The sequence below is a fragment of the Malaya genurostris genome, chromosome 2 (assembly GCF_030247185.1).
Source record: "Malaya genurostris strain Urasoe2022 chromosome 2, Malgen_1.1, whole genome shotgun sequence".
NCBI classification, from domain to species: domain Eukaryota; kingdom Metazoa; phylum Arthropoda; class Insecta; order Diptera; family Culicidae; genus Malaya; species Malaya genurostris.
This window is the reverse complement of record NC_080571.1, coordinates 308,776,301-308,802,303: the sequence shown is the minus strand read 5'-3', so window position 1 is coordinate 308,802,303 and position 26,003 is coordinate 308,776,301. Positions and strand designations below refer to the sequence as shown.

Sequence of the window (26,003 nt, the reverse complement as noted above, 5' to 3'; positions counted from 1 at the left end):
GTTACTCTGGGTTGGCGGTTCAATGCGCTGGTCTTACAAGCCAGTTGTCGTATGTTCGAGCCCCGACTTGGAAGGATTCTTAGTGTCAGTAGCATCGTAGCCATACAATGTTTCTGTACGCTATGAATCGGCTGCGAAGTTTGATGAAACAGAAGGTAAAATTCCGCAAAAGAAATGTAATACCAAGGCTTTGTTTCAAATATTGAATACGGATTTACAAAGATTACACAAATGAAGAAAAAACAAAATAGTCAGTACAATCTATTGAGATTTGGAAGCAATTTGCGGCAAAGTAAAGTTTGGGTATTACATTTTCTTTCAACTTCAACAAGCTTCGCAGCCAATTCTTAGCATTAGAACCATTGTGTGGCTAGTGATACGATCCTATTGACATTAGGTATCCTTCCAGATCGGGACTTGAACATACGACAACTGGCTCGTAAGACTAGCACCCTACGCATTGAATCACTCATAAGGGAGATATGTTCGTATACATATTTGGAACTTACACAAGAATATCGTCGCGCTATGTAATCTTTTTGTTAAACTGTGAGTTATATGGCATTTAAGTCAGGTTGCAGGCTAGGCGCAAAAATCGTATTATGACTTGTTTTTCTTTTATTGTGTTAATCGCACTTAGCTACCGGGATTTGAGCAAACCTGATATAAAAACCAGGTTCAAAACTGACACGATTTTCAGTTCAAAAGTGTTGATACTAGGTTCGAAACTAGCTTCAGTTTGACAGCAGTTAAGGTGGGAACTTGGTTAGGTTTTGCATCAAGCAAAAACGACATAAGATACAGACAACTATGTTTTGCCAAATTGGATTTGACAGCCGTCACTGAAACAGTTTTGTTAACCGTCTGGTGCCCATGGCTGCCCAGGTAGTCAAAATACCGTGCGGTAGAAGTCATATTTCTACACTCACTGTAAAGGCACACAGAAAATTTTAATTTTTCGATTTGAAGAAATTCGAAATTGGCATCTTCAGCAATATTTTAAATAAATTCTAAAACAATAATTTTCTCAATGACAAACTTTCTATCTAGTATAGTAAAAAATATATGGACGATCAAATTTTATCTTTGTGCAACTTTTCACTGTTAAGTTTCACAATACTAACGAAAAAAATCACTGTAGAACAACTTTAAGTATATATAAAACAATTGTGCACCAACTTGTTAATGTTTCACTAGAAGCTCTACAAAAAATTTCACATCGTTATGTAAAACTGGAGTAACTATAACAATTGTGCAACTTATCAAAAACTTTCTAAATGGCAACTTATCAAAAAAATTCTAATTGTACCGGGCACAGTATACGTTGAAATTGCTATAAATCTCTTGTGGAAGAAAAATTAGTGAAATGATTGATGCTCTCCGCAAGGCAAAAAATGCTAGCCGAATTGATAACCTTGCTGTAAAAAATATATTTCTGCAGAGTCCGCATTGTTTTGGCTGCCTCATGAATTTTTAGATCAGTGTGCGCAGTTTTCTTTAGTTTTCGAAAAACATTGATAGAGAATTCAAAACTTGCAAAAAAGTTGTGCAAGATGTTTGAATTGAACGCAAAACTTGCAGACATGAGATTATTATCATAAAAGTTGCAGAAATACAGGGTTATATACGCAATGAAAACAAAAATCAGTCAGATAATTTGTATTCGGTTTTCATCTCGCGAAAAAAAAATAAGCAGACCTGACATCACTTTTCAAAGATATTGAACGAAAAGTTAATTTCTTCATAGTTACTCCCATAGTTATATATTACCACTTGTGCAACTTGTTTTTGCAACTCCAGCACACGGACTTGCCAAAATAATACCTACAGTGCGTATCACAAAAGTTGGACCCTCTAAGATAAATGACTATACTCATTTCGAGATTTTTCAGGTTTAATTACGCATTAGTTTGATCAAAATCGTCTGAGAATTTTAAAGAATGTTTGAATACACGTATTTTAAACACCATTCTGATGATTCTCATTAAAAATAATAGACTGTTATTTTCACAGAAATTTGTGTACACTCATCAAAACACGTTAATTTAAAGGCGCTTGAAAATTTCGGGCGTACGAATACATGTTTCACCATAAAAATGCAGTTCGTTGTCGATTTTTCATTTACAAAAACACAAAACATTAATTCTACAATATATGCATTATCATTTTTGCAGCTTCTATATAATAACTTTTTTTCAGCTTCTATATAATAAATTTTTAGACACGAGTATTGGTATTTTTTGTAAATAAGCTTTCCTTCGTAATTTTAGTTTTTTGAAGTTTTGAAAAAAAACAAATCAAATGTAAAAACACCTTGGTTTTGAAAGTTATTTTACAAGATCCATGTTTGTGTTGAGAGCAGTTGTATTGAAAATCAAATGTGAAACTTATTTATAAGAAATTATGTTTGTTATGTTTTTGTAAACGTCATTCCATTTCTTGTTTACATTACGTAGTAGATTGTACGAGTTTCACAATTGTTTTTTTCGCTGATTTTATTACTGACTTTTCAATGGGATCGACGCATGAGTTTTTGTATCAGTTGCACAATCGTTGTGAATAAATGTTCGTAATAACGGATGAACTTCAAAGTATGTTGCATAACACAGAAAAATTGCGCTTTTTCCATAACACAACAGCTACTATAATAGTGTTATAAACTAACTTGATAAATTGCACAATCAGTAGAAATATACAGGACAGCAACTTAACATGCTACTTGGGTATAGTAGTTATGGAATCACTGTGAAACCCAATTTTAAGAAAGACGCCCGTGTTCCAAGTTTCGTATATCACTTTTTGGAACATTCTTTTACAAATCGCACACCAAAAACAAGTTCACATTTTAAAATCGGTTGACACTTTTTTCAGTTTCTATATAATAAATTTTTAGACACGTGTAGTGGAATTTTTGATAAAAAAAATTTTAACAGCTTCTATATAATAAATTTTAAGACACGTGTATTGGTATTTTTTGTGAAAAAGTTTTCCTTCGTAATTTTAGTTTTTTGAAGTTTTGAAAAAAAAAACAAATCAAATGTAAAAACATCTTGGTTTTGAAAGTTATTTTTTTCATTTCTACTGATTGGATCAGTTCCATTTTTCACATTCAACTCTTCCTTGTTACAAGAGCTGTTACTCTGGGTTGGCGGTTCAATGCGCTGGTCTTACAAGCCAGTTGTCGTATGTTCGAGCCCCGACTTGGAAGGATTCTTAGTGTCAGTAGCATCGTAGCCATACAATGTTTCTGTACGCTATGAATCGGCTGCGAAGTTTGATGAAACAGAAGGTAAAATTCCGCAAAAGAAATGTAATACCAAGGCTTTGTTTCAAATATTGAATACGGATTTACAAAGATTACACAAATGAAGAAAAAACAAAATAGTCAGTACAATCTATTGAGATTTGGAAGCAATTTGCGGCAAAGTAAAGTTTGGGTATTACATTTTCTTTCAACTTCAACAAGCTTCGCAGCCAATTCTTAGCATTAGAACCATTGTGTGGCTAGTGATACGATCCTATTGACATTAGGTATCCTTCCAGATCGGGACTTGAACATACGACAACTGGCTCGTAAGACTAGCACCCTACGCATTGAATCACTCATAAGGGAGATATGTTCGTATACATATTTGGAACTTACACAAGAATATCGTCGCGCTATGTAATCTTTTTGTTAAACTGTGAGTTATATGGCATTTAAGTCAGGTTGCAGGCTAGGCGCAAAAATCGTATTATGACTTGTTTTTCTTTTATTGTGTTAATCGCACTTAGCTACCGGGATTTGAGCAAACCTGATATAAAAACCAGGTTCAAAACTGACACGATTTTCAGTTCAAAAGTGTTGATACTAGGTTCGAAACTAGCTTCAGTTTGACAGCAGTTAAGGTGGGAACTTGGTTAGGTTTTGCATCAAGCAAAAACGACATAAGATACAGACAACTATGTTTTGCCAAATTGGATTTGACAGCCGTCACTGAAACAGTTTTGTTAACCGTCTGGTGCCCATGGCTGCCCAGGTAGTCAAAATACCGTGCGGTAGAAGTCATATTTCTACACTCACTGTAAAGGCACACAGAAAATTTTAATTTTTCGATTTGAAGAAATTCGAAATTGGCATCTTCAGCAATATTTTAAATAAATTCTAAAACAATAATTTTCTCAATGACAAACTTTCTATCTAGTATAGTGTAAAATATATGGACGATCAAATTTTATCTTTGAAAAAAATTAACTCACAAGTCTAAGGTTCTACTTACAACCTTAGGGAAATAGCCAATGTTGAAAAACGTAAAAACAGTTTTCTCTGCTACTGCTGATTGAAAAAATGAATTCGATAGAAATGAGCAATGAACATTGACTCTTTTCCAAAGATCAGAAATTGTCCTTTATTTTCTTTCTTACTTCCATTCGAATCAGTTCTGGAAAATTGGGTCGAAAACAGAAAGCCATGGACTAAGAGTGCCATGGATTATGTTTGTACAAAGTTGGTAAATAATTATATTTATATTGTGTCATCAACGATTATGTTTTTTTTATATTCCTTGTTTTGAACAATAGGTTTTTTCGGTGGTGGCTATAATTGGAAATGCCAATAGTGCAAACACATTAGAATATCATATAACGTGGAAGTGAAAATTTGGCTCAGTGCATGAATACATCTTTTTCCAGTAAACCGCAGAGAGACAAGTGTGTCTTGGGACGTATAGAGTAACCCACGATGTAAAATACCCTGGTGATCACGTTTTTCTATGTGTTAGTGCGGTTGTCATTTTATTTTGGAATAACAGAGAGACGTGAAGAAGAAAAAACATAAACAAATGACGTTCCGGGAGTTGCTTTCATGAAAATATTTAGAGTTGGTTCTGTTTGCGTAAATATTGACAGTTAAATGCGGTGTTTTGTTCCGGGATGTTTCAATGCCACCCACAGCACAATCACTCCATTATTCATAATAACTGTAATAGATACCACAGTGCGATCCACCAAATCTTTCCTCCAACGAAATGAACAGAATCGGATATGTGTAAAATTTTCTATATTTCGACGTTACCTTACAAGCCCTTGAAGAAAAAATGTCCAGATTTTCAATTAGTGCCAAAGATTCGCCAGGCTGCGCGACAACTGGAGTAACTTAGAAGTGAAATCCCGATCTGAAATGGTCGTTTGTTTATGTTTACATGCTTGAATCCCGGCGCGCCATACTTAATTTCGTGAGAAAATTACCAACACAACCAAAACTGTCTTATCACGCCACCAGTGTATTTTACGTCGTGAGAGTAACCAACATACATTCGTTACCCTATTTCTTTCAAAAGCCTTCCGTGGTACAGCAAATGAATTTGATATATGCAACTGATTATGACATCACCAACAAATTCCCTTTCACGGCCTAGTTAGCTCCTTTATTTTTGGAAAGTAGTTGAAGCTATTCAAAATAAGATTTATTCAGGTAAATTCTGTTAACTGACAAGAGCAGAAAAATAATATGCAGATGGCATTCCATTTTCACCGTCATTATGGTACGATTTAGAATCTTAGGAAAACAAGCATTGTAATATAGATAACCGCAGAAGTGTCTTTCGTTGCTGCTCAATGACTAGTCGTGAAAAACATTCTTACTATAATGATGTATTAAATGAACTTTTGTTTCTTTTTGCCTTTCTCTTATATTTTTTTTTCATTCAACGAAAATAAAAAGAGAAAATTGTCTCTGTATTTTTAAAAATGGCAGTTTGCCTAAGGTTGTAGCTTGACCCTTAGGGAACGATCCAAATTTTATGAACTCAGTATCAGTATTGTGAACGAAAGTATACGTGAGAGAATGTTCCACACACGGAAAAACCGAAATCAGCATTTTGGCGAAAAAATTAGTTGAATGTCTGATTTTAGTTAGTTATTTTTTGAGACAACTAAAAAAAATCTCACTTTTGGTAATTTAGATTTTCTAATTCTAGTTCCCTTAATAATAATAATAAAATATTTGTTGAAATGGCTATTTTTTTAGTTGAATTCACCAATTAAACGTGCTGTCATTTCTTAGCTAAAGCACACTTCATATCCATTCAACTAATTTTTTAGTTGAATTAGAGAAATAAAACGTCGTTTTCAACCAACATAAATGGTTGAATTGGTTTCTACAATTTGCAGCTATATGGCGCTCTGTCACCGAAAAAACGTTAACACCGTAATGACTACTAGCCACTACTACCGAAAAAAATTTCAGTCGCGGTTATCTTTTCTATATTGCCAGGTATAAATACGATGTTGTATTGGAGAAAAAGACATAAGCGAAACATAAACTTTTTTTTGAAAATTTTTCTCCTGAATCGCTGTTTTCTTCATTCGACTTCGCGAAATCGACTCTCTCACTGAAAACTTTGAGCACTCGGAAAACAAAAACCGAATACAAGTAGTACACCGGACGGCGTAGCCCGGAAGGTTGGAAGATACATTTGACATATACAATTAGAGTGCAACATTCCACCAACAGTTTACGTCATTTTTACATATCGGTTTAGAAATTTATATAACACATGCGAAAAACATCTAAACAATTTGCAAGCAGTTTCAACAGGACTGTCCCTTTTAGCTTTTTAATGGATTGTTTTGCTTTGACACTTCTCATGAGTTTTTGGCTAATAAACAAATTAATAAAACCAATTTCATTTTTGTTTTCTTTGTGCTGTCCTTCAGTAATGACGGTTATAGATAAATAGAAACAAATTTTCTGATTTTAATAACGAAATTAGTTGTCAATGAGACTTTCGTGTTGGATTGAAATATTGCTGGTTTGTGTCCAGAATGTTCGCCAACTAAACACATTCTCTAAAAATAAGAGTTTTTTTCAGCAAAGTAAATTCTCAATTTTAACTAATTTTATAGTTATTTTGTAAATTTTGCTGTTAAAATCAACTAATTCAAAAACAGTAATACGAATTAGGCGCAGAGCTAATTTCGGTCGTTCCGTGTGCAGACATCATCCACAATAGCTACAAGATCTACCAACGTAATATAATCACCAATTTTACCAAGAAATGTATTTTGAACGTTGAGGGTAATTTGCTCAATCGATATAATCTTCTCAATTGGAATTGGTTTATCTGGTTTGCTAAATTTTCAGAAGCGACACAAACAGATTACACTGCATCAGGCTATATCTCGGTAGCTCTTTCCTTCCATCGAACAACAGATACCTAAGCTGTAAGCTTTGGTTTTGGAAAACTGAATCTTCCCAAATCAAATCAACACTAGAAAGAGTAGCAAAAGGAAACGCTATCAGCAACTATAATGATGGAAGCAGATAAGTAATTTAATCGCCCCTCAACCACTCATGATGGTGAAGGTTTGTTTCGGCTATGAATATAATGAAACCGATCGATTGCTGATTACACTAAAATGATTAGTGATGTACAAGTTGTTATTTCTTCGATAAGCATGCTAGTGTCGATTTACATTTCTTTGTTTGGAATGAATTGTTGCGTTCAATCAATGTTCAGCATATTTATGAGGTCTACCAATGTGACATCCCTAGCCGTCTTTCCAACCAGTAACTAGCCCATCAACCCTTACTCACCGGTTTCACTACTTTAGTGATAAAATAGGTTTTGAGACCTGCTATCCGCAGTGCCTCTTCGCGTTTCTCTCCGTAGGCTGGTTCCACTTCGAACTCTCCGTTTAGGAAACTGAACGTTTTCTCTGACAAGTGAACTCGGCTGGACGGGAGAAACATTTTCATATTTCAGATCCATCATAGTGCGTCGTTCCCAGAATAAATGCGATAATGAGAAATAGGAAACAGAACGGCACATAGGTTAAGAGGAGAAGAAATTTGCTTTATAATTCCTTAATTTTGTTTTCGCCGAGCTCATTAAACACCTACCCAGCCTTCCCGCTCGATTCCATCTTGTTGGCCAGTTCGACGTCCTTCGAGTACACATCAAACTGCCACTGACGCTGACCGAGGATCCCCGCCAGGACGGCTCCCGTGTGGATGCCCACCCGCATATCGACCGGAGAGTTGGTTTTCTGTTGCACGTATCTGAAAGGAAAACGGGAAAATGAAATGGTTACCATCCTGTGTATACCTTCTAATTAGCAGCAATCGGTTCTATGGATCGAGCTTGTTGGAACTATGTTATTTTTTGGCGTTGCCCTGGTTCAAGCAAAACCAATTATACTTACTTGATGGCTTTCACCATGGACAGACCCATGTGGACGCAAAGAACGGCGTGATCCGGTCGCTCCACGGGGGCGCCACTGATACAGTAGTAACAGTCGCCTAGGATTTTTATCCTCAATTGTTGGTATTTCTGCGGACAAGGGAAGAAATTTTTGTGAATGATTGTGATTTGAACGAATACAAACTTCTGGGAGCTGTGTTCCATTTGAACAATATTTTTCAATGTTTTATTCTCAGTTCTACTTTATCGCGTTTGAGTATCGATTAAAAGTTTGGTAAACTGTTGCCAAGATTTCCGTGTACTATGAAACCGTCATTCATATCAAATCGAAAGATGACAGAACGAAAGATTTTCATTTCCGCTTCAACTTCAACTCAAAGTAAAGAAATTCAATTTCATCATCCACGCAACGAAAAATTAAATCATAAATGGAACACACAACAAAAAGTGAATATTTATTTAGAGCTCTTGTTTTTTCGATCTATTGCTTAGTAGGAACGAAGAGAAGTTATATCAGCAAAACAACTATGGATTCGACTGTTCACAGAGGAACGTGAGTATAACAGAATGCTAGCAAAAAGCGAAATATGATTATCACAGTTGGTAGCTTATTATTGTAATGGAAACGTGCTTTTTCACTCATCTTGCGTCCCTGGTTAGATAAATCCTGCCTGTGATAGAGCCGACACGTAATTTATGATACAATCGACAGTTATGAAGACGTCATTAGAAAACGTATGGATTACTGGTTTAGCAAAATGAACATATACAGTCTACCTCAAAGTAGACAGAACATTTTCAAAATAAGAACAACGAATGGTTTATTTTTAAGAGAGATATGGTCTTATTTCGCATCGATACACTGATTTGTTCAACTAAACTTTTCGATTGACGATTTTTAAGGTCCATTTCCTGCACACTTTTTCGATGTTCTCTGGAGTAATTACGAACTTCGCCTGACCGATACGAGGGTACCAATAGTAAACAAGTCTCCATAAACTTGTTGCATCAATCGAAACGTTTCATTAAATGTTTTACCAAGTTTAAAATAAAGCTTAATATTGGCTATTTGTTTATTGCTCATTTTTGTTCTGACAACGCAAACATACTGTCATTTTAGGTGCAATAGCTCTGCTTCAACTGAACCAAATGCCATGAACGGGATCTAAACACTTGGTTTCGAGAAAACGCTCTTCGAGATTTAGGCTCTATAAAAGAATGGTTGAGCGCGATTGAATTCAATGAACTATATATTTTAAGGAACGCGAAGTACGACTTCTAAACTTTATAATTGTGATCTTAGATAATATATCTACCGTTTAAATCAATAAAACAAATGATTTTTCTTGAAGATGGACCGCCTTAATTTTTTGCGTTACGGCATTGGTATTAGTATTGCAGAGCAACAAACGAACACGGTATAATTGGTTGTGCTTGTATACTGGGCCACCGAGAGGAAGAAGGGAAAGGGTAGAATCTTCCTACTGTTTTTTTAAGGGTCCCGAAAATTAAAAGATTTAAAATTGTTTCTTATTTTTTTCATAATAAACAAATATTAAAAATAAAAACACACTTGGCATGTGAACTTCTTTGTTAAGTTGACGTATTTGGAAACCTTCTAATTCGATGATATCCTAATGCCCATCATTCTTAAGAAACTTCTCATGTATACCCAGGTAACCAATAATCACTTACTCATGCTGCATTATGGCGCTCTTGCGACTGAATCAGAGTCGACTTTGGCAAAATATATGACTATTTATAGGTAATGCTTATTTATGACAGATGACCATTTTGAAAGCTGAATTCTGGTTGTTTTACAACAGGTGAGCTTTCAGATGGTAGATATACAGCTATACGAATTTTTGGTGTTCATAGAAAGCAATTTTACTGCCATTATTAGTGCTTACTGGTTACCTGGGTAGTCCATAATATTACATTCCCTTGGGTCCGAAAATGCTCTTGACGGTTCTGCTTGTACTACTACGAAGATACACAGGCAGTAGCAATGACAGAAATTCGGAATAAATCGTGGTATTCTTCTATGGCTTACACCAATGTAGCAGCAGTGTGCAAACCTAAAACTCTATATAACCAATACTTGGAGAGGAATCAAATGTCGCATGAAATTAAACAGTTTTATATCATTTAGCCATTGCTAACATCAACTTACCTCCGCTAGGCGATCGAAGCGCGCAAAAAGTTCATTCAAAATTTTTACCAAATCCTGGGCAGAGTAGGTGGATGAGATAGCCGTGAAACCGACAATGTCCGCATACAGAATACTGTGAAATAGAAGGAAATGAGAAGAGCACCAGGTTAATTCGCTAGACAACGTTATTGCTCGGTTCTTTAAAAGCTTTTGCCATCGCCTGGCTCACAATATTGACAGCGTACTTATTTGATGGAAAAATTCACTTTGCAATTTTATGTAATAAAATTTGTTTGTTGCGCATATCACTGGAACAAATGATGTTTTCTGGTATCCCACTCAAACATTGGTGTTTTGACACACCACCTACTGAGGTCAGTAAAACATTTTCATCGGTGAAAGCTTATTCTATGTTTTGACTCGGTGAGCTGGGAGTTTTGCACTTTGCTATTACATTTTCACCGTGAAATTATTCTGTTATCGTTTTGGAACACCATGAAGCATCTCAACGTCACTGTCATGTAAAAAAATCTTCGTGAAACACAATGGAGAGTTAATTTATTAATACGAGGAATGTTCGTTTTAAATTTTACTCTCGCTCATCTATACTTTTGAAGAACATAAATTGCTTTGATGATTTTGATTCTTGACTAAACGAATCATTTAACCTATGAGCTTGCTTGATTTTAATCTACTGTTGTTGAAAGTGTAGACATTTTCCTAGAATGCAAAATAAGCCATAGAATGATTTGAATTCCCACAGAAAAAATAAAAAAAATGCATCCTTCCAGATTTTGTTTAAAAAACGTGATTAATCCACCTAGCAGTGAGATGATACCTTTTTTATCAATCCGCATGTGTTTTTTTGCATGGATATTCTTAGGTGTTTTAGTTCTCATGACATTATTTTAATTATCGTCGTTTCAAACGGTAAATTGAGATTTTAATCACTCATTACCCTGTAATTTCGAATCTGCAAATCGTATCGAATTTAAGATTGTTAAGATTGCTTAACGTGTGACATTCGATTGAACATTCCATGAGATGTCGAAGTAAGTTCCACTTTAGAGTTTTTCGTCATTATTTATGGTACTTCCAGAGCTGGTATTCAGGAACTAGCATAACCCAAAATGATTCGAATGGCCATAAATTAATACGCCAAACAATTTACATCTTCTATATCGGCATGAATTTTAAAAATTCATCATCTGTAATTCCAGAATCGGATAAAATTCACCAATTTTGTACGGGACCTTAAGTCCTTTAATTTGAATTTTTGTTTTTGAAGTTCGATTTGGCCTTTTTGAAAAAATGATTAAACTTTGAGAAACGTTTCGAAACTGGATCCGGAGTTCTAAGACCAGCGTAGCCGAAATCAGATAAATTCACCTGAGGAGTGTGTAGACATCTTTGAGAAATTGTAGTGCGAATTAAAATTTGGGGGTACATTCCGAATCCAAAAAAGAATACCGCTTAAACTGAAATAAATTTATTTGGTAATCGACTATTCAAATTTGCAAACCCGATAAACCTTATTAATTTATGTGAAATGGACATTTTTATACTAATCACCCTGTATCTCCTAAACCAGAAATCGGATCTGACTAATTTTTATAGGATTTTAAGACCTCTCATTTGAATCATAGATGATTCTTAGATTTCATTTGAATCTTATATCGGTTCAGCCATCTACGAGAAAAATGAATTGCATTATTTTAATTTCGTTTCACATGTCATCCTGTGGTTCCGAAATCAGAAGTCGGATCCAAATTTGGAAGTATACTAGTTTTCATATGAATCTGAGTTTGTAGAAAACAGTTAAGCCATCTCCGAAAAAATTGAGTGAAATTATTTGTCACACACGCATTTTCTGATCTCGACGAACTGAGTTCTTCCAGCTTTTATTGCTGTAAGTAGTTTAAATCAATATAATTATGGAATTACTTTCAACTCGAAAATGCTGATATCATCTGGTTTATAAATGCCATATTCGAACGATTATGTTGCCAAAAACGAACCGTGCTAAAATCGGTCCAAGGCAAATTGTCATGAAAAAGGATGCTGTACACAGTCTTTTGGGCACTTAGAAACAATTGTATGTCACAGTATAAAAATCGTGTTTTCCGTTGCTCCCAAGCATTTCTTTGTCATACAGTGCTCAAAACTTTTACTGCTGGAATAAGGGGAAAAGTCGTTTACACAAAAATATTGATATCTCCGTTAAAAATGGACGGATTTGAACAAACTATGGCTTGTTGGATAGCTAATTTTGACATAAAACTTCGTATAACTCAAAAAGTAAACATCCGATCTCAAAACCATTCAATAGCGTTCTGGGTAACGGGAAGACCTTTCATTTGCGACTAGTTTGATCAAAATCGGTCCAGCCATCTCTGAGATCTCGACCTCTTAGTTGACAACACACATACAGACACACACACACAGACATTTGCTCAGTTCGTCGAGCTGAATCGATTTGTATATGACATTCGGCCCTCCGGGCCTCGGAAAATTTTTCGAAAGTTTGAGCGAATTCTATACCTATTTTTTATATAGATAAAAAAGGTAAAACCATGGAATATCTGATGTCAATCCTCGCAGTAAATTTCAAATAAGAAAAGAAAAATCAAGGTTATGGTTTGGTGCCGAACTTGGTTTCTCGATTCAACAGACTTCATTTCCAATTCATGAGTGTTCACGACAATTGCATGATCATTGCTACAATCCTACTAATCCTAAGAATCCTTCCAGGGCGGAATAGTAGCAAACAAAAACAAATTTCAATAGTTACCTTCTTGGGTTATCTCTATAGGAAAATGAAACATTCCAGGAACTATTCAAGCTATTACAGCTATATCAGCGTTCCATCAGAGCTGCATGCGATTCGTCGCAACCATTCAAGTACAAGGTAAACATTTTGTAATCGTAACGACATTCCTTCAGGCCTTGTTTCTCGCACTTGCAAACAGTCTTCGTTGATTTCAGAGTTTCTCATCTTTTCGCCATCAACATTGATGCTGTCGTAAAGTTATCGTGTTGGCCTTTCATCAAGACAGTTCACCCCGCTGTCCTATTTTTCAAGACACGGTAGAAAAATAAGTACTTGAATATTTCCCCTTTATCGCACTTTTTGTATGCTAATTGTACCGTTGAAGAAACGATCAGCTTTTCGAAACAAAAATTGTTAATTGAATTAATTTAATTTTAATTCGTTAAAGACTTGGAAACGTAGCGGAAGAATAATAATAAGTATATAATACTTTATGTTTAGCTCCTTTTGCCACGAATATAGCTGAACCGATTATTGCAAACATACATTCAAATAAACACATGAGTTTTGGGAGACGTACAGCCAGGAAGGTTTTCTTTCCTGAGAGATGACAGACCCTTAATATCTTGAAATCGATATCATAAATCAAAATCGATATCATATCATTTCAATCAAGCGTGTTGAGCATTGCTGCAAATTTGATGTGAATTGCAAAAGGTCAGTAAGCTAAATCAGTGAAGGGTGTTACGGTCAAAAATTTGTTAAACAAGAATAAAGATCAAGGTTCTTTTTCAAGTACCATTTATACACAACAAAGAGTAAAAAGTACATTTTTTTAAGCATGCAATAAAACATAAACTGTTCATCCGATTTCAAAATTTATTTTTTCATATTAAAGTACAATCCTTCCGGTTAATTGTGGAATATAATTTCATTCAAATGGCTGCCTCGGCTGGCCTTGCAGTACGCCATACGGTTGGTCCAGTTTTTTAGTATATTTTCGTTTATATGCTGCTTTATTTCAGCTATGGCTGCACGAATGTTGTCCTTCAAGGCTTGAATTCTCTCTGGCTTGTCCACATAACACCTATCTTTGACAGCCCTACAAAGACGGCAAAACGACATCCGAATTTCGACTGATAATTCGATTTTCGAAGACTGTGCGCAGAAGATCGATCGTAGCGTTGGCTGTGTGGCACGGAGCGCCGGCTTGTTGGAACCAAATGGTGTAAAATTTGTCCTTTTCAAGTAACGGGAAGAACCAATCGCTAATCAATTGCGCGGTAGCATTCATTTTCGAAGAAAAATGGCCCAATGATGCCGCCAGACCAAAATCCGCACCAAACCGTCACTCTCTGTGGATGCATCGGCTTCTCCATGATAACGTGCGGGTTTTCCGCCCCCCAGACGCGACAATTTTGCTTTTTAACATACTCGCCGAGATGAAAATGTGCCTCATCCGAGAAGATGATATTTTGGCAAAAATCGGCGTCTTCTTCAAAGTAAAACTGCACTATTTTCACGCGTTTCTCAAGCGTATACACAACCATTTTCGTTAAGCGGAAGGATAAAACTAAGTTTCTGTCAAATCAGAAGTGACATTAAGGTTACCAATGCCGAAATAACCGCTAGTTCAAAAAAAATGTTACATGGCGGACCCTGTATACGAATTGCATCGTTGAATCTCTTCCATCGAACTTTGCACATTCTCCTTGGCCACATTCCAAACCACAAAACTGCAGTTTATCTTAACTGCATTTCGCTGACTACCGACTCTCGCGTCATGAGGTCTTGAATGTCCGTTGGCGATGTCCTAACAGGGATTGGAAGGATTCATTTTCAATGCGACCAGCTGATGTTGATCAGTAAAAAATTAATGTAAATGATTCGACGGTTTCGAACCCATTTTGCTTCGTAACTTGTATGACGGTTTCAAATTTTTAGCTCTCATCGCACTGTAATTTTGGAACAGAGAGTAAAAACAAAATTTTTCAATAATCGAAGTGATTCGGAATCAATAATTAAATTACAATTCGCAAAAATCGTTTCTGTCATATTTGACAAATCTACGTAAGTTTCATTACGGGATTTTTGTCCATCACTATTTCAGGTGCTTCCGGAACCGAAAATGGGGAACCAGTACAGCAGAAATGAGTTTTTGTTGTCACCAGCCAGTAGGTTTTGAAAATTTGAAGAAGTTACAGTTTGGATTCAGCTACTCTTTACGCTGTCGCTCAATGAAACACATTCAGATAATATATAATAACATTATTCTTTCTCTGGTTTTTGCACTTGTTCTACCATAAATTATCATATTATCTTTTCTGTTCGCCATTTTCACTTTTTGTATTACCAGAGGTTTTAATTGAAATTTTCTAATAAAATAACGCATAAATTTGGGAAAAGTCTGAATTTGTTTTTATAAAAAATTCCTAACATTTTGCCCATCTTTCGCAAATTTTGGAAATGATCCAAAAAAAAAACTTTTCTTTCAAGGCATATCATTCGACGAGTGAAAAATGGAAGTTTTCAAAACTAGTGATGCTCGGCTCAGCAATCGAGTGTCCTACCCATACTTAAAGGCAACAGTTAGACGGGGCAAGGTATGGAGAGTAAGGTGGGAGTGATTATATTTCCCAATTGAGTTATTTTAATGTTCCCCTCACAAGTTTAGCGGTATGAGACAGCGTGTTATCGTGTCGTGTTTTTTTTTTACCTTTTTTTATATATATAAAAAATAGGTATAGAATTCGCTCAAACTTTCGAAAAATTTTCCGAGGCCCGGAGGGCCGAATGTCATATACCAATCGATTCAGCTCGACGAACTGAGCAAATGTCTGTGTGTGTGTGTGTATGTGTGTGTGTCTGTATGTGTGTTGTCAACTAAGAGGTCGAGATCTCAGAGATGGCTGGACCGATTTTGATCAAACTAGTCGCAAATGAAAGGTCTCCCCGTCACCCAGAACGCTATTGAATGGTTTTGAGATCGGATGTTTACTTTTTGAGTTATACGAAGTTTTATGTCAAAATTTTCAGTTTTTTGACAGTATCTGTCACATTTGACCTTGAAAACAGAATATGTTTTCAGACTTAGATTTCGCTCGGTAATACCTATCCAACAAGCCATAGATTGTTAAAATCCGTCCATTTTTAACGGAGATATCGATATTTTTGTGTAAGCCTTATTCCAGTAGAAGGAATTTTGAGCGCTGTATGAAAAAGCAATGCTTGGGAGCAACATGAAACACGATCTTTTATACTGTTACATATAATTGTTTCTAAGTACCAAAAAGACTGTGTACAGCATCCTTTTTATGACAATTTGCCTCGGATCAATTTTAGCACGGTTCATTTTTGGCAACATAATCTTTCGAATATGGCATATGTAAACCAGATGATACCAGCATTATCGAGTTGGAAGTAATTCCATAATTATATTGATTTAAACTATTTACAGCAATAAATGCTGGAAGAACATGACTTCCATATACCATACGACTCAGTTCGTCGAGATCAGCAAATGCGTGTGTGACAAATAATTTCACTCAATATTCTCGGAGATGGTTAAACCGTTTTCTACAAACTCAGATTCATATGAAAAGTCGTATACTCCCAAACAAGGTTCCTGAATTACGTTTGGATCCGATTTCTGATTGCGGAACCACATGATGATATGTGAAACGAAATTAGAATAATGCAATTAATTTTTCTCGTAGATGGTTGAACCGACCTAAGATTCAAATAAAATCTAAGAAACATCAATGATTCAAATGAGAGGTCTTGAAATCCTATAAAACATTTACTTTTTAGTCAGATCCGACTTCCGGTTTAGGAGATACGGGGTGATTAGTATAAAAATGTAATGAGTGATTAAAATCTCAATTTGCCGTTTAAAACGACGATAATTAAAATAATGTCATGAGAACTAAAACACCTAAGAATATCCATGCAAAAACACATGCGTATTGATAAAAAAAGGTATCATCTCACTGCTAGGTGGATTAATCACGTTTTTTCATAAAAACGTTTATTTCTTAAGGCAGTTTACATAAGTTTTTCTTCGCCGTAGCATCACTTTTACATAAAATTCTTATCCTAATATATTTCTAAAATAGTCACAACGATTTAAATTTATTAAAACATATTCCTCTTAATACTTAAATATCATCTGAAGAAATATCTATCTCGGAAATATTATTTGAACCAAACGATTAACTTCTATAAATAATAAAATAAGCTGTTATTTTCAGACATTTTGTTGATAATTTCATAAACTATTTCGAGTTTGTTTGTATCATTACATAATTTATATTCTAATTTAGCTATTGGTTGAACACATGGTCGCAGCTGGAATCAGAACTAAGTCTTAAAAGGGTCCTTTATTAAATTGAAACTCCAATTTTCTTTATGAAATGATAAAGAAGTTTCATGTATGGAAGGTCACGACAAGCAAGAATGTCTCGAACTGGGACATTGGATAGTCTACCTTGTGTACGCAAAGAATTTATTAGTTGAGATCTGACATCAAGATACTCCACGCATGTCCAAACGACATGACCAATATCCCGATAACCTACTCAACAAGCACAATGATTAGTCTCGGAAAGTCCAATTCGAAGGAGATGTGCGTCTAACGTGTAGTGATTGGACATGAGTCTGGACATCATACGAATGAAATCCCTACTCATATTCAGTCCCCTGAACCATGCCTTTGTCGATATTTTAGGAATAATTGAGTGCATCCACCGACCCAGATCATCTCTATCCCAAGAAGCTTGCCAGCTAGAAAGTGTTCTTTGGCGAGAAGAGCTATATAATTCGTTGAAAGCAATCGGTCGCTTATGAATTTAACTCTCAATAGCACCACATTTGGCTAAAATATCGGCTCTTTAATTGCCAGGAATGGAGCAATGAGCCGGGACCCAGACTATAGTGATTCGATAACTATTGTTCAATATGTCGTTCAGGCACTGTTTTATTTTGCCCAAGAAAAACGGTTCATTCTTGCCAGTCATGTTTGAGCGAATGGCTTCAATTGCACTCAGACTATCTGTGAAGAGGAAATAATGGTTTGGAGATACTGTAACGATTACACTCAAGCTATAATGAACTGCTGCTAACTCTTCTATGTAAACAGATGCAGGTTCTTGAAGCCTGAATGAGGCCGAAACATTATTGTTGAACATACCAAACCCTGTCGCTTCTTCAATTCGCGATCCGTAAGTGTAAAACATTTTCTCAGAGTCAATATGCCTGAACTTACTTGAAAATATTTTTGGAATTTCCGTCGAGCGTAGATGATCCGGGATTCCACGCACTTCGCGCTGCATGGATGTATCGAAAAATAAAGTTGAGTCAGGGGCATTCAGGATGCTGACACGGATAGGAATATATCTTGATGGGTTGATTTCCTGTGACATGTGGTTAAAATATACTGTCATGAATTTTGTTTGAGATTGAAGCTCGACTAGTCGTTCGAAATTATTAATTACCATGGGATAGCTCTTAAATGTTGGCGAATTGCTTTTTGGAATACGACTACATCGACGAAACACTTTACATGTTTTAATCGATGAGCTTTAGCTGCTTTTTTTTCGAAAACATAATGTGCCACAAATGCGATTAACTCTGAAAAAACTTGTGAAAAGACATACGTGACTTGTGTATTTAAGAACGTTAATGTCAACATAAAAAATCATTCAGTAAAAACCATTCAAGCGAAGAGGTTGTGTTTCGATAGTACTGGCTCGTGAGTTAACGGCTGCTACCGAGACAATTCTAAGCTTCAGGTAGTTAAACTGCCCATAGCAAACGCAATATTCGGGGCGTTTCCCGACTGGAAAGCTAGCAACGAAGGCCATCCCGTTCATACGCACAGAGGTGTAGAGACACAGAGGTGCGAGAGCATAGAAGTGACGAGTCACAGAGGTGCCATCGCATAAAGGTGCGAAGACGAAGGGGTGCAAAGGCACAGAGGTGCTAAAGCAACCCAGTGCTGATCTACCAGGTACCAGAATTTGTACGCTGCGTAGGATCAAAAGAGACGGCATATATCGCGAGGTGCTACACTGCAAGCATCGCATTTGATCGCCACCAAGAGCAAAAGCACTGTACCTGGGGTCAGGTACAGCAAGTGCAGTGGTGTTCACAACGACGGCAGAGCAACTGAGATAGCAGTAAACGACAGAAGACTGCCAATTGGAAACAGCAAAAGACTGCCAATTGGAAATCGTTGGAAGAGCTTCACGTCGTTCTTCACGATAAAGGAACAGAGACATCAGCTACAAGGTAGATTTAATTTAATTTATTTTTTATTTCTTATATCTGAAATTTTACTAAACATAAGTTTTTATTTTGGTATTATTAATTTACAAAAAAAATTTAATGTAATGGATGATCTCATGGAAGATCATCCGAATCCGATTCCGGATACTAGTAAAAGTTTAAATACTCCGAGGGCTAAACATTATCCACAGGGTACCACTGGGCCATGGATAGTCTATCTTCGAAAAAAAGAAAAGATTTTAAACTTGATGCAAATTACAAAGGATTTGACATCACATTTCTCTGAAGTTAAAGAAATCTGTAAGGTTAATAGAGATAAAATTCGAGTTGTAGTTAACGACTTGAAACAGGCAAACGATATTGTAACCTGTAAATTATTTGCTATTGAATATCGAGTTTACATTCCATCGAAGGAAGTAGAAATTGACGGTGTTGTGACTGAAGCAAGTCTGACAGCAGATGATTTACTTAAAAATGGAGTTGGCCGTTTTAAAAACTCCATGCTTGAGGGAGTTAAGATACTCGAGTGCAAACAATTGTACTCAGCATCTATTGTCGATGGAAAAAAGTCTTATCGTCCCTCAGATTCGTTTCGCGTAACATTTGCCGGATCTGCATTGCCTAGCCATGTCTATATCGATAAAATTCGTCTTCCTGTTCGGCTTTTCGTACCGCATGTTATGAATTGCACGAACTGTAAAAAATTCGGACATACAGCTACTTACTGTAGTAATAAGTCCAAATGTATCAAATGTCAAGGGCCTCATAAGGATAATCTTTGCGATAAAGATGTTGAAAAATGTGTTTATTGTGGGGAAAGCCCTCATGATGATCTTTCAGTGTGCGCTGCATTTAAGCTGCGTAAAGACAAAATGAAGCTTTCTTTAAAAGCACGGTCTAAGCGCACATATGCAGAAATGCTCAAAACGGTCATACATGTCTCCCCTTTGGAAACCGAAAACGGTTTTTCAAATCTTGCGGAGCCAGAGGAATCTGACTCTGACGGAAATAGTGAAGATACCTCGTTTGTCACTCCTCAAGGGTCTGTTAAGAGGAGATTAACAAACCACAAAATACCAAAAAAGACACCTAAAATTATACCTTCAAAAAAAGATCCCCGTGTTAAAGCTAAAAAGCCAAATTTAAAACCAAAAACTGTGCCTCCTGGTTTGTCAAATTCACAAACCAATCCAGGAACTAGCTCAAGAAAAGACAATAATCCAGTGGGCTCCATTTCACATTCACCAACAGGATTACTGAAATTTTCGGAAATTGTAGAATGGATTTTCGCTGCATTCAATATTTCTGAACCTCTAAAGACCATCATAACAGCATTCCTTCCAATAGCTAGAACTTTTTTGAAACAGTTATCAGCTCAATGGCCAGCTCTTACAGGTTTTGTATCATTTGATGGATAATTTATCATCCGCCGCAAATGATTCAATCACTGTCCTGCAGTGGAATTGTCGAAGCATCATGCCAAAACTTGATTCATTTAAAGTTTTGTTGCATAGTCAAAAATGTGATGTATTTGCTTTGTGCGAAACATGGCTTACATCAAACATAGCCTTAAATTTTAATGACTTTAACATTATACGTCTCGACAGAGACTCCCCGTATGGTGGAGTGCTTTTAGGAATTAAGAAATGTTATTCCTTTTATAGATTAAACATTCCTTCGACTTCTAGTATAGAAGTTGTTGCTTGTCAAATAAACATTAAAGGAAAGGACATTTGCATTGCTTCGGTATATATTCCTCCAAGAGCTCAAGTTGGACAACGACAGCTTAATGAAATTGTCGAAGCCCTTCCTGCTCCACGTTTGATTTTAGGAGATTTCAATTCGCACGGAATGATGTGGGGTTCCGTTTACAATGATAGCAGATCATCTCTAATATATAATATTTGCGACAATTTTAGCATGACGGTACTAAATATGGGTAGCATGACACGGATCCCAAGACCTCCTGCACGTCCAAGTGCATTAGATTTATCTCTTTGTTCGACTTCAATTCGACTAGATTGCACCTGGAAAGTATTTCCTGATTTACATGGTAGCGATCATTTACCAATCATCATCTCAATTAGCAGTAACAAAGGCATTGCTAATTCAGTTAATATTCCATATGATTTGACAAAAAATATTGACTGGATTAAATACCAAAGTAATATTTCAAGTGTCTTAACTTCAATGGAAGAGCTTCCCCCACTTGAAGAATATGACTTCCTCGTTTGTTCGATTCTGGAGGCCGCAGAACAAGCCCAAACCAAACGATTTCTTGGTCCATCGTCTAACAGAAGACCTCCAAATCCTTGGTGGGACAAAGAGTGCTCAGATGCTAAACACGCGAAACAAAATGCTTTCAAGACGTTTTTAAAACGAGGAGGAGGAACTCCTCAGAATTTTGAAAAATTCTTGGTTTTAGAAACCAAGTACAAGAACATACTTCGGGTTAAGAAATGCAGCTATTGGAGACATTTTGTGGAAGGTTTGTCAAGAGAAACCTCAATGAGCACTCTTTGGAATACGGCCAGACGAATGAGGAATCGTAACGTAGGAAATGAGAGTGAGGAGTACTCGAATCGATGGATATTTGATTTTGCGAGGAAAGTTTGTCCAGATTCCGTTCCTACGCATAGCATTGTTAGGGAGTCTTCTTCAAATGATGATTCCATTGATAGCCCCTTTTCAATGATGGAATTTTCCATAGCACTCATGTCTTGTAACAATAACGCTCCTGGATTGGACAGAATTAAATTCAACTTGGTGAAGAATCTGCCCGACCTCGCAAAAAGACGTTTGTTGGAATTGTTCAACAAGTTTCTTGAGCAAAATATTGTTCCACCTGACTGGAGACAAGTGAAAGTTATCGCCATTCAAAAGCCGGGGAAACCAGCTTCCAATCACAACTCATATAGACCCATTGCGATGTTGTCCTGCATCAGAAAATTGTTCGAAAAAATTATTCTACGACGTCTCGACACTTGGGTCGAGACGAACGGTTTGTTGTCAGATACTCAGTTTGGCTTCCGTAGAAATAAAGGGACGAATGATTGCCTTGCATTACTTTCGTCTGACATCCAAATTGCCTTCGCTCAAAAGCAACAAATGGCATCTGTATTTTTAGACATTAAAGGAGCATTTGATTCAGTTTCCATTGATGTTCTTTCAGACAAGCTCCACCAACATGGACTCCCAGCGGTTATAAATAATTATTTGCACAACCTTTTGTCAGAGAAACGCATGCATTTTTCACATGGCGATTTGGCAACAATCAGAATTAGCTACATGGGTCTCCCGCAAGGCTCATGCCTCAGTCCGCTCCTCTATAATTTTTACGTGAATGACATTGACAGCTGTCTAGTAACCCCATGTACACTAAGACAATTGGCAGATGATGGCGTGGTTTCAGTTACTGGATCCAAAGCTATTGATCTGCAAAAACCATTGCAAGATACCTTAGATAAATTGTCCGTTTGGGCTGTTCATCTTGGTATCGAATTCTCTGCGGAGAAAACAGAGCTGGTCGTCTTTTCAAAAAAGCATGATCCCGCGCAACTTCAGCTTCATATGATGGGAAGAATAATCGAACAGGTTTTGACTTTCAAATACCTCGGGGTGTGGTTTGATTCCAAATGCACGTGGGGAGGACACATTAGGTATCTGATAACGAAATGCCAACAAAGAGTAAATTTTCTTCGAACAATAACAGGGTCTTGGTGGGGTGCTCATCCGCAAGATCTAATAAAATTGTATCAGACAACGATACTTTCAGTGATGGAATATGGATGCGTTTGTTTTCGTTCCGCTGCAAATTCTCATATTATCAAACTTGAGCGAATTCAGTACCGTTGTTTGCGAATTGCTTTAGGCTGCATGCATTCGACACATACAATGAGTCTTGAAGTTCTGGCGGGAGTTCTTCCATTAAAAGATCGATTTTGGGAGCTTTCATCACGCCTGCTAATAAGATGTGATGTGCTGAATCCCATGGTAATTAATAATTTCGAACGACTAGTCGAGCTTCGATCTCAAACAAAATTCATGACAGTATATTTTAACCATATGTCACAGGAAATCAACCCTTCAAGATATATTCCTATCCGTGTCAGCCTCCTAAATGTACCTGACTCAACTTTATTTTTCGACACATCCATGCAGCGCGAAGTGCGTGGAATCCCGGACCACCTACGCTCTATGGAAATCCCAAAAATATTTTCAAGTAAGTTCAGGCATATTAACTCTGAGAAAATGTTTTACACGGACGGATCGCGAATGGAAGAAGCGACAGGGTTTGGTATGTTCAACAATAATGTTTCGGCCTCATTCAAGCTTCAAGAACCTGCATCTGTTTATATAGCAGAGTTAGCAGCAGTTCATTATAGCTTGAATGTAATCGTCACATTATCTCCAAACCATTATTTCCTCTTCACAGATAGTCTGAGTGCAATTGAAGCCATTCGCTCAAACGCTGCTGGCAAAAATGAACCGTTTTTCTTGGGTAAAATAAAACAGTGTCTGAACGACATATTGAATAATAATTATCTAATCACAATAGTTTGGGTTCCGGCTCATTGCTCCATTCCAGGCAATGAAAGAGCCGATATTTTAGCCAAACGTGGTGCTATTGAGGGTGAAATTTATGAGAGACCGATTGCTTTCAACGAATTCTATAGCGCGTCTCGCCAAAGAACACTTGCCAGCTGGCAAGCTTCTTGGGATAAAGATGATCTGGGTCGGTGGATGCACTCAATTATTCCTAAAATATCGACAAAGGCATGGTTCAGGGGACTGGATGTGAGTGGAGATTTCATTCGTGTGATGTCCAGACTCATGTCCAATCACTACACGTTAGATGCACATCTCCTTCGAATTGGACTTTCCGAGACTAATCATTGTGCTTGCGGCGAAGGTTACCGCGATATTGACCATGTTGTTTGGACATGCGTGGAGTTTCGTGATGTCAGATCTCAACTAATAAATTCCTTGCGTACCCAAGGTAGACTATCCAATGTCCCAGTTCGCGACATTCTTGCTTGTCGTGACCTTCCATACATGAAACTTCTTTATCATTTCATTAAATCCATTGGAGTTCCAATTTAAATTTTATTTTATGTTAAACTGTTTTCTCTTCCATGAGTTCAACCAATAGCCAACTATAGGATATTGAATATAAGTGGTGAACTGATACAAACAATCCTGAAATAGTTATAAGATCATGTACAAAATAAATGTATTTTATTTAATGTAATTTAAAATAGCAACTCGCTTGATAAAAACAGTGTTTAGATTAACTAATGAGTACCAACATACTAATATGATATTCGAAATGTATTAGGTTTAAACTACTATGTATTGTGGATGCCACGGCGAAGAAAAACTTATGTATATTGCCTATGAAATAAACGTATTTATGAAAAAAAAAAACATAAAAAATCAAACGTAATCCTGTTTACATATTATAAGCAACATCTAACAGACAAATCGATAACTCAAAAACCACCCCTGGTGATTTTGAAGCAAACCTTAATTTTTTCAATGATATTCGAAGTATTAAAACCATTTGATAGACACACTAATCAGTTTTTTTTTGCTAGTTCCCTTGTATTCCGTTTGGTTGAAGAATTAAACAAATATACGTTTTCGTTATCGTTGGCCATCTCTAACGCAGGAACAGCAGAAAAGCACACTGTCTATTTTGCAAACCGCTGCAAACGGTGTTCCGCTTTAAATCAAGATTCAGTGAAGCTGGCGGATGAAAATTCACGCTTACCTGACATTTTCGTGACGGCTCATGTAGATTTTCTTGAACTGTTCCGAATTTGTTGATCCCAGATCTTGTCGCATTTTGACGGCGACGTGTTCCGGAAGCACAGATAGAAGTAGACGTTCCTGTGAAGCATTAAAAAACAACATCGTATCAGATGTGAAAGTTAGTTAACTAGAATACATAAAGTTTAAATAGCTGTGAATTATTTATAATAATTTCTGCTGGATCAATCGTGGAGAGTATGGGGCGCTGGTCTCGCTAGACAATTGCCGCATGTTCATATGCGAAGTTTTTTTTTTTTATTATAATGATGATGATGAAATTCGATACCTAGACTTCGAAGATTTTATTAAAGCATTTGATTCATTCACAAAAGTGAAGGTATTACTTTGAAAAGAAAATCCCCGTGGTTGAAATTCAATTTTTGTATAGACTTTTCAACCTTGAATGTGCTCTAAAAGAAATCAACGGCTATTATATGGCTGTATATGATTGACAGAATATTTGCTCTGATCACTGACATAAATTAGGTCGGAGTTCCAAGACACACTAATTGGTTTGGAGGTTCAGTACTTTACCATGAAAACCCTTAACACTGGTGCTAATTATTTTATGCAAAACAGTCACTGACTTTGGGACATTGGGCTTAATATAATGAATATTTATAGTCCAAGTAGATGTCAACCTGTATTAAAACCAAAACAAAACAGTCAAAACAACCAAAAGGTCGAAGCAACCTCACGGTGGGAGCATTAAGGCTCAGCAAATATTAAACATTGTTACTCCTGAGTGAACCAGAAAATCAGGACTAATTTTCTCAGATGCCACAGCGCCCAGCGAGAT

The 26,003-nt window shown here is 36.5% G+C and overlaps 1 protein-coding gene across 8 annotated transcripts in view; it reads right to left on the bottom strand.

The window, feature by feature from the left end:
• Positions 1–26,003, bottom strand: part of LOC131431042 (adenylate cyclase type 3) — a 110,264-nt gene that overhangs the window by 17,993 nt on the left and 66,268 nt on the right. For all 8 annotated transcript variants that reach the window (XM_058596480.1, XM_058596476.1, XM_058596475.1 and 5 more), the window contains 5 exons: positions 25,164–25,282; positions 10,357–10,468; positions 8,185–8,312; positions 7,883–8,041; positions 7,577–7,715 (listed from right to left, as the gene is read on the bottom strand). In XM_058596480.1, the coding sequence (XP_058452463.1) occupies positions 7,577–7,715; positions 7,883–8,041; positions 8,185–8,312; positions 10,357–10,468; positions 25,164–25,282 (657 nt within the window). The remainder of the gene's footprint in view (positions 1–7,576; positions 7,716–7,882; positions 8,042–8,184; positions 8,313–10,356; positions 10,469–25,163; positions 25,283–26,003) is intronic.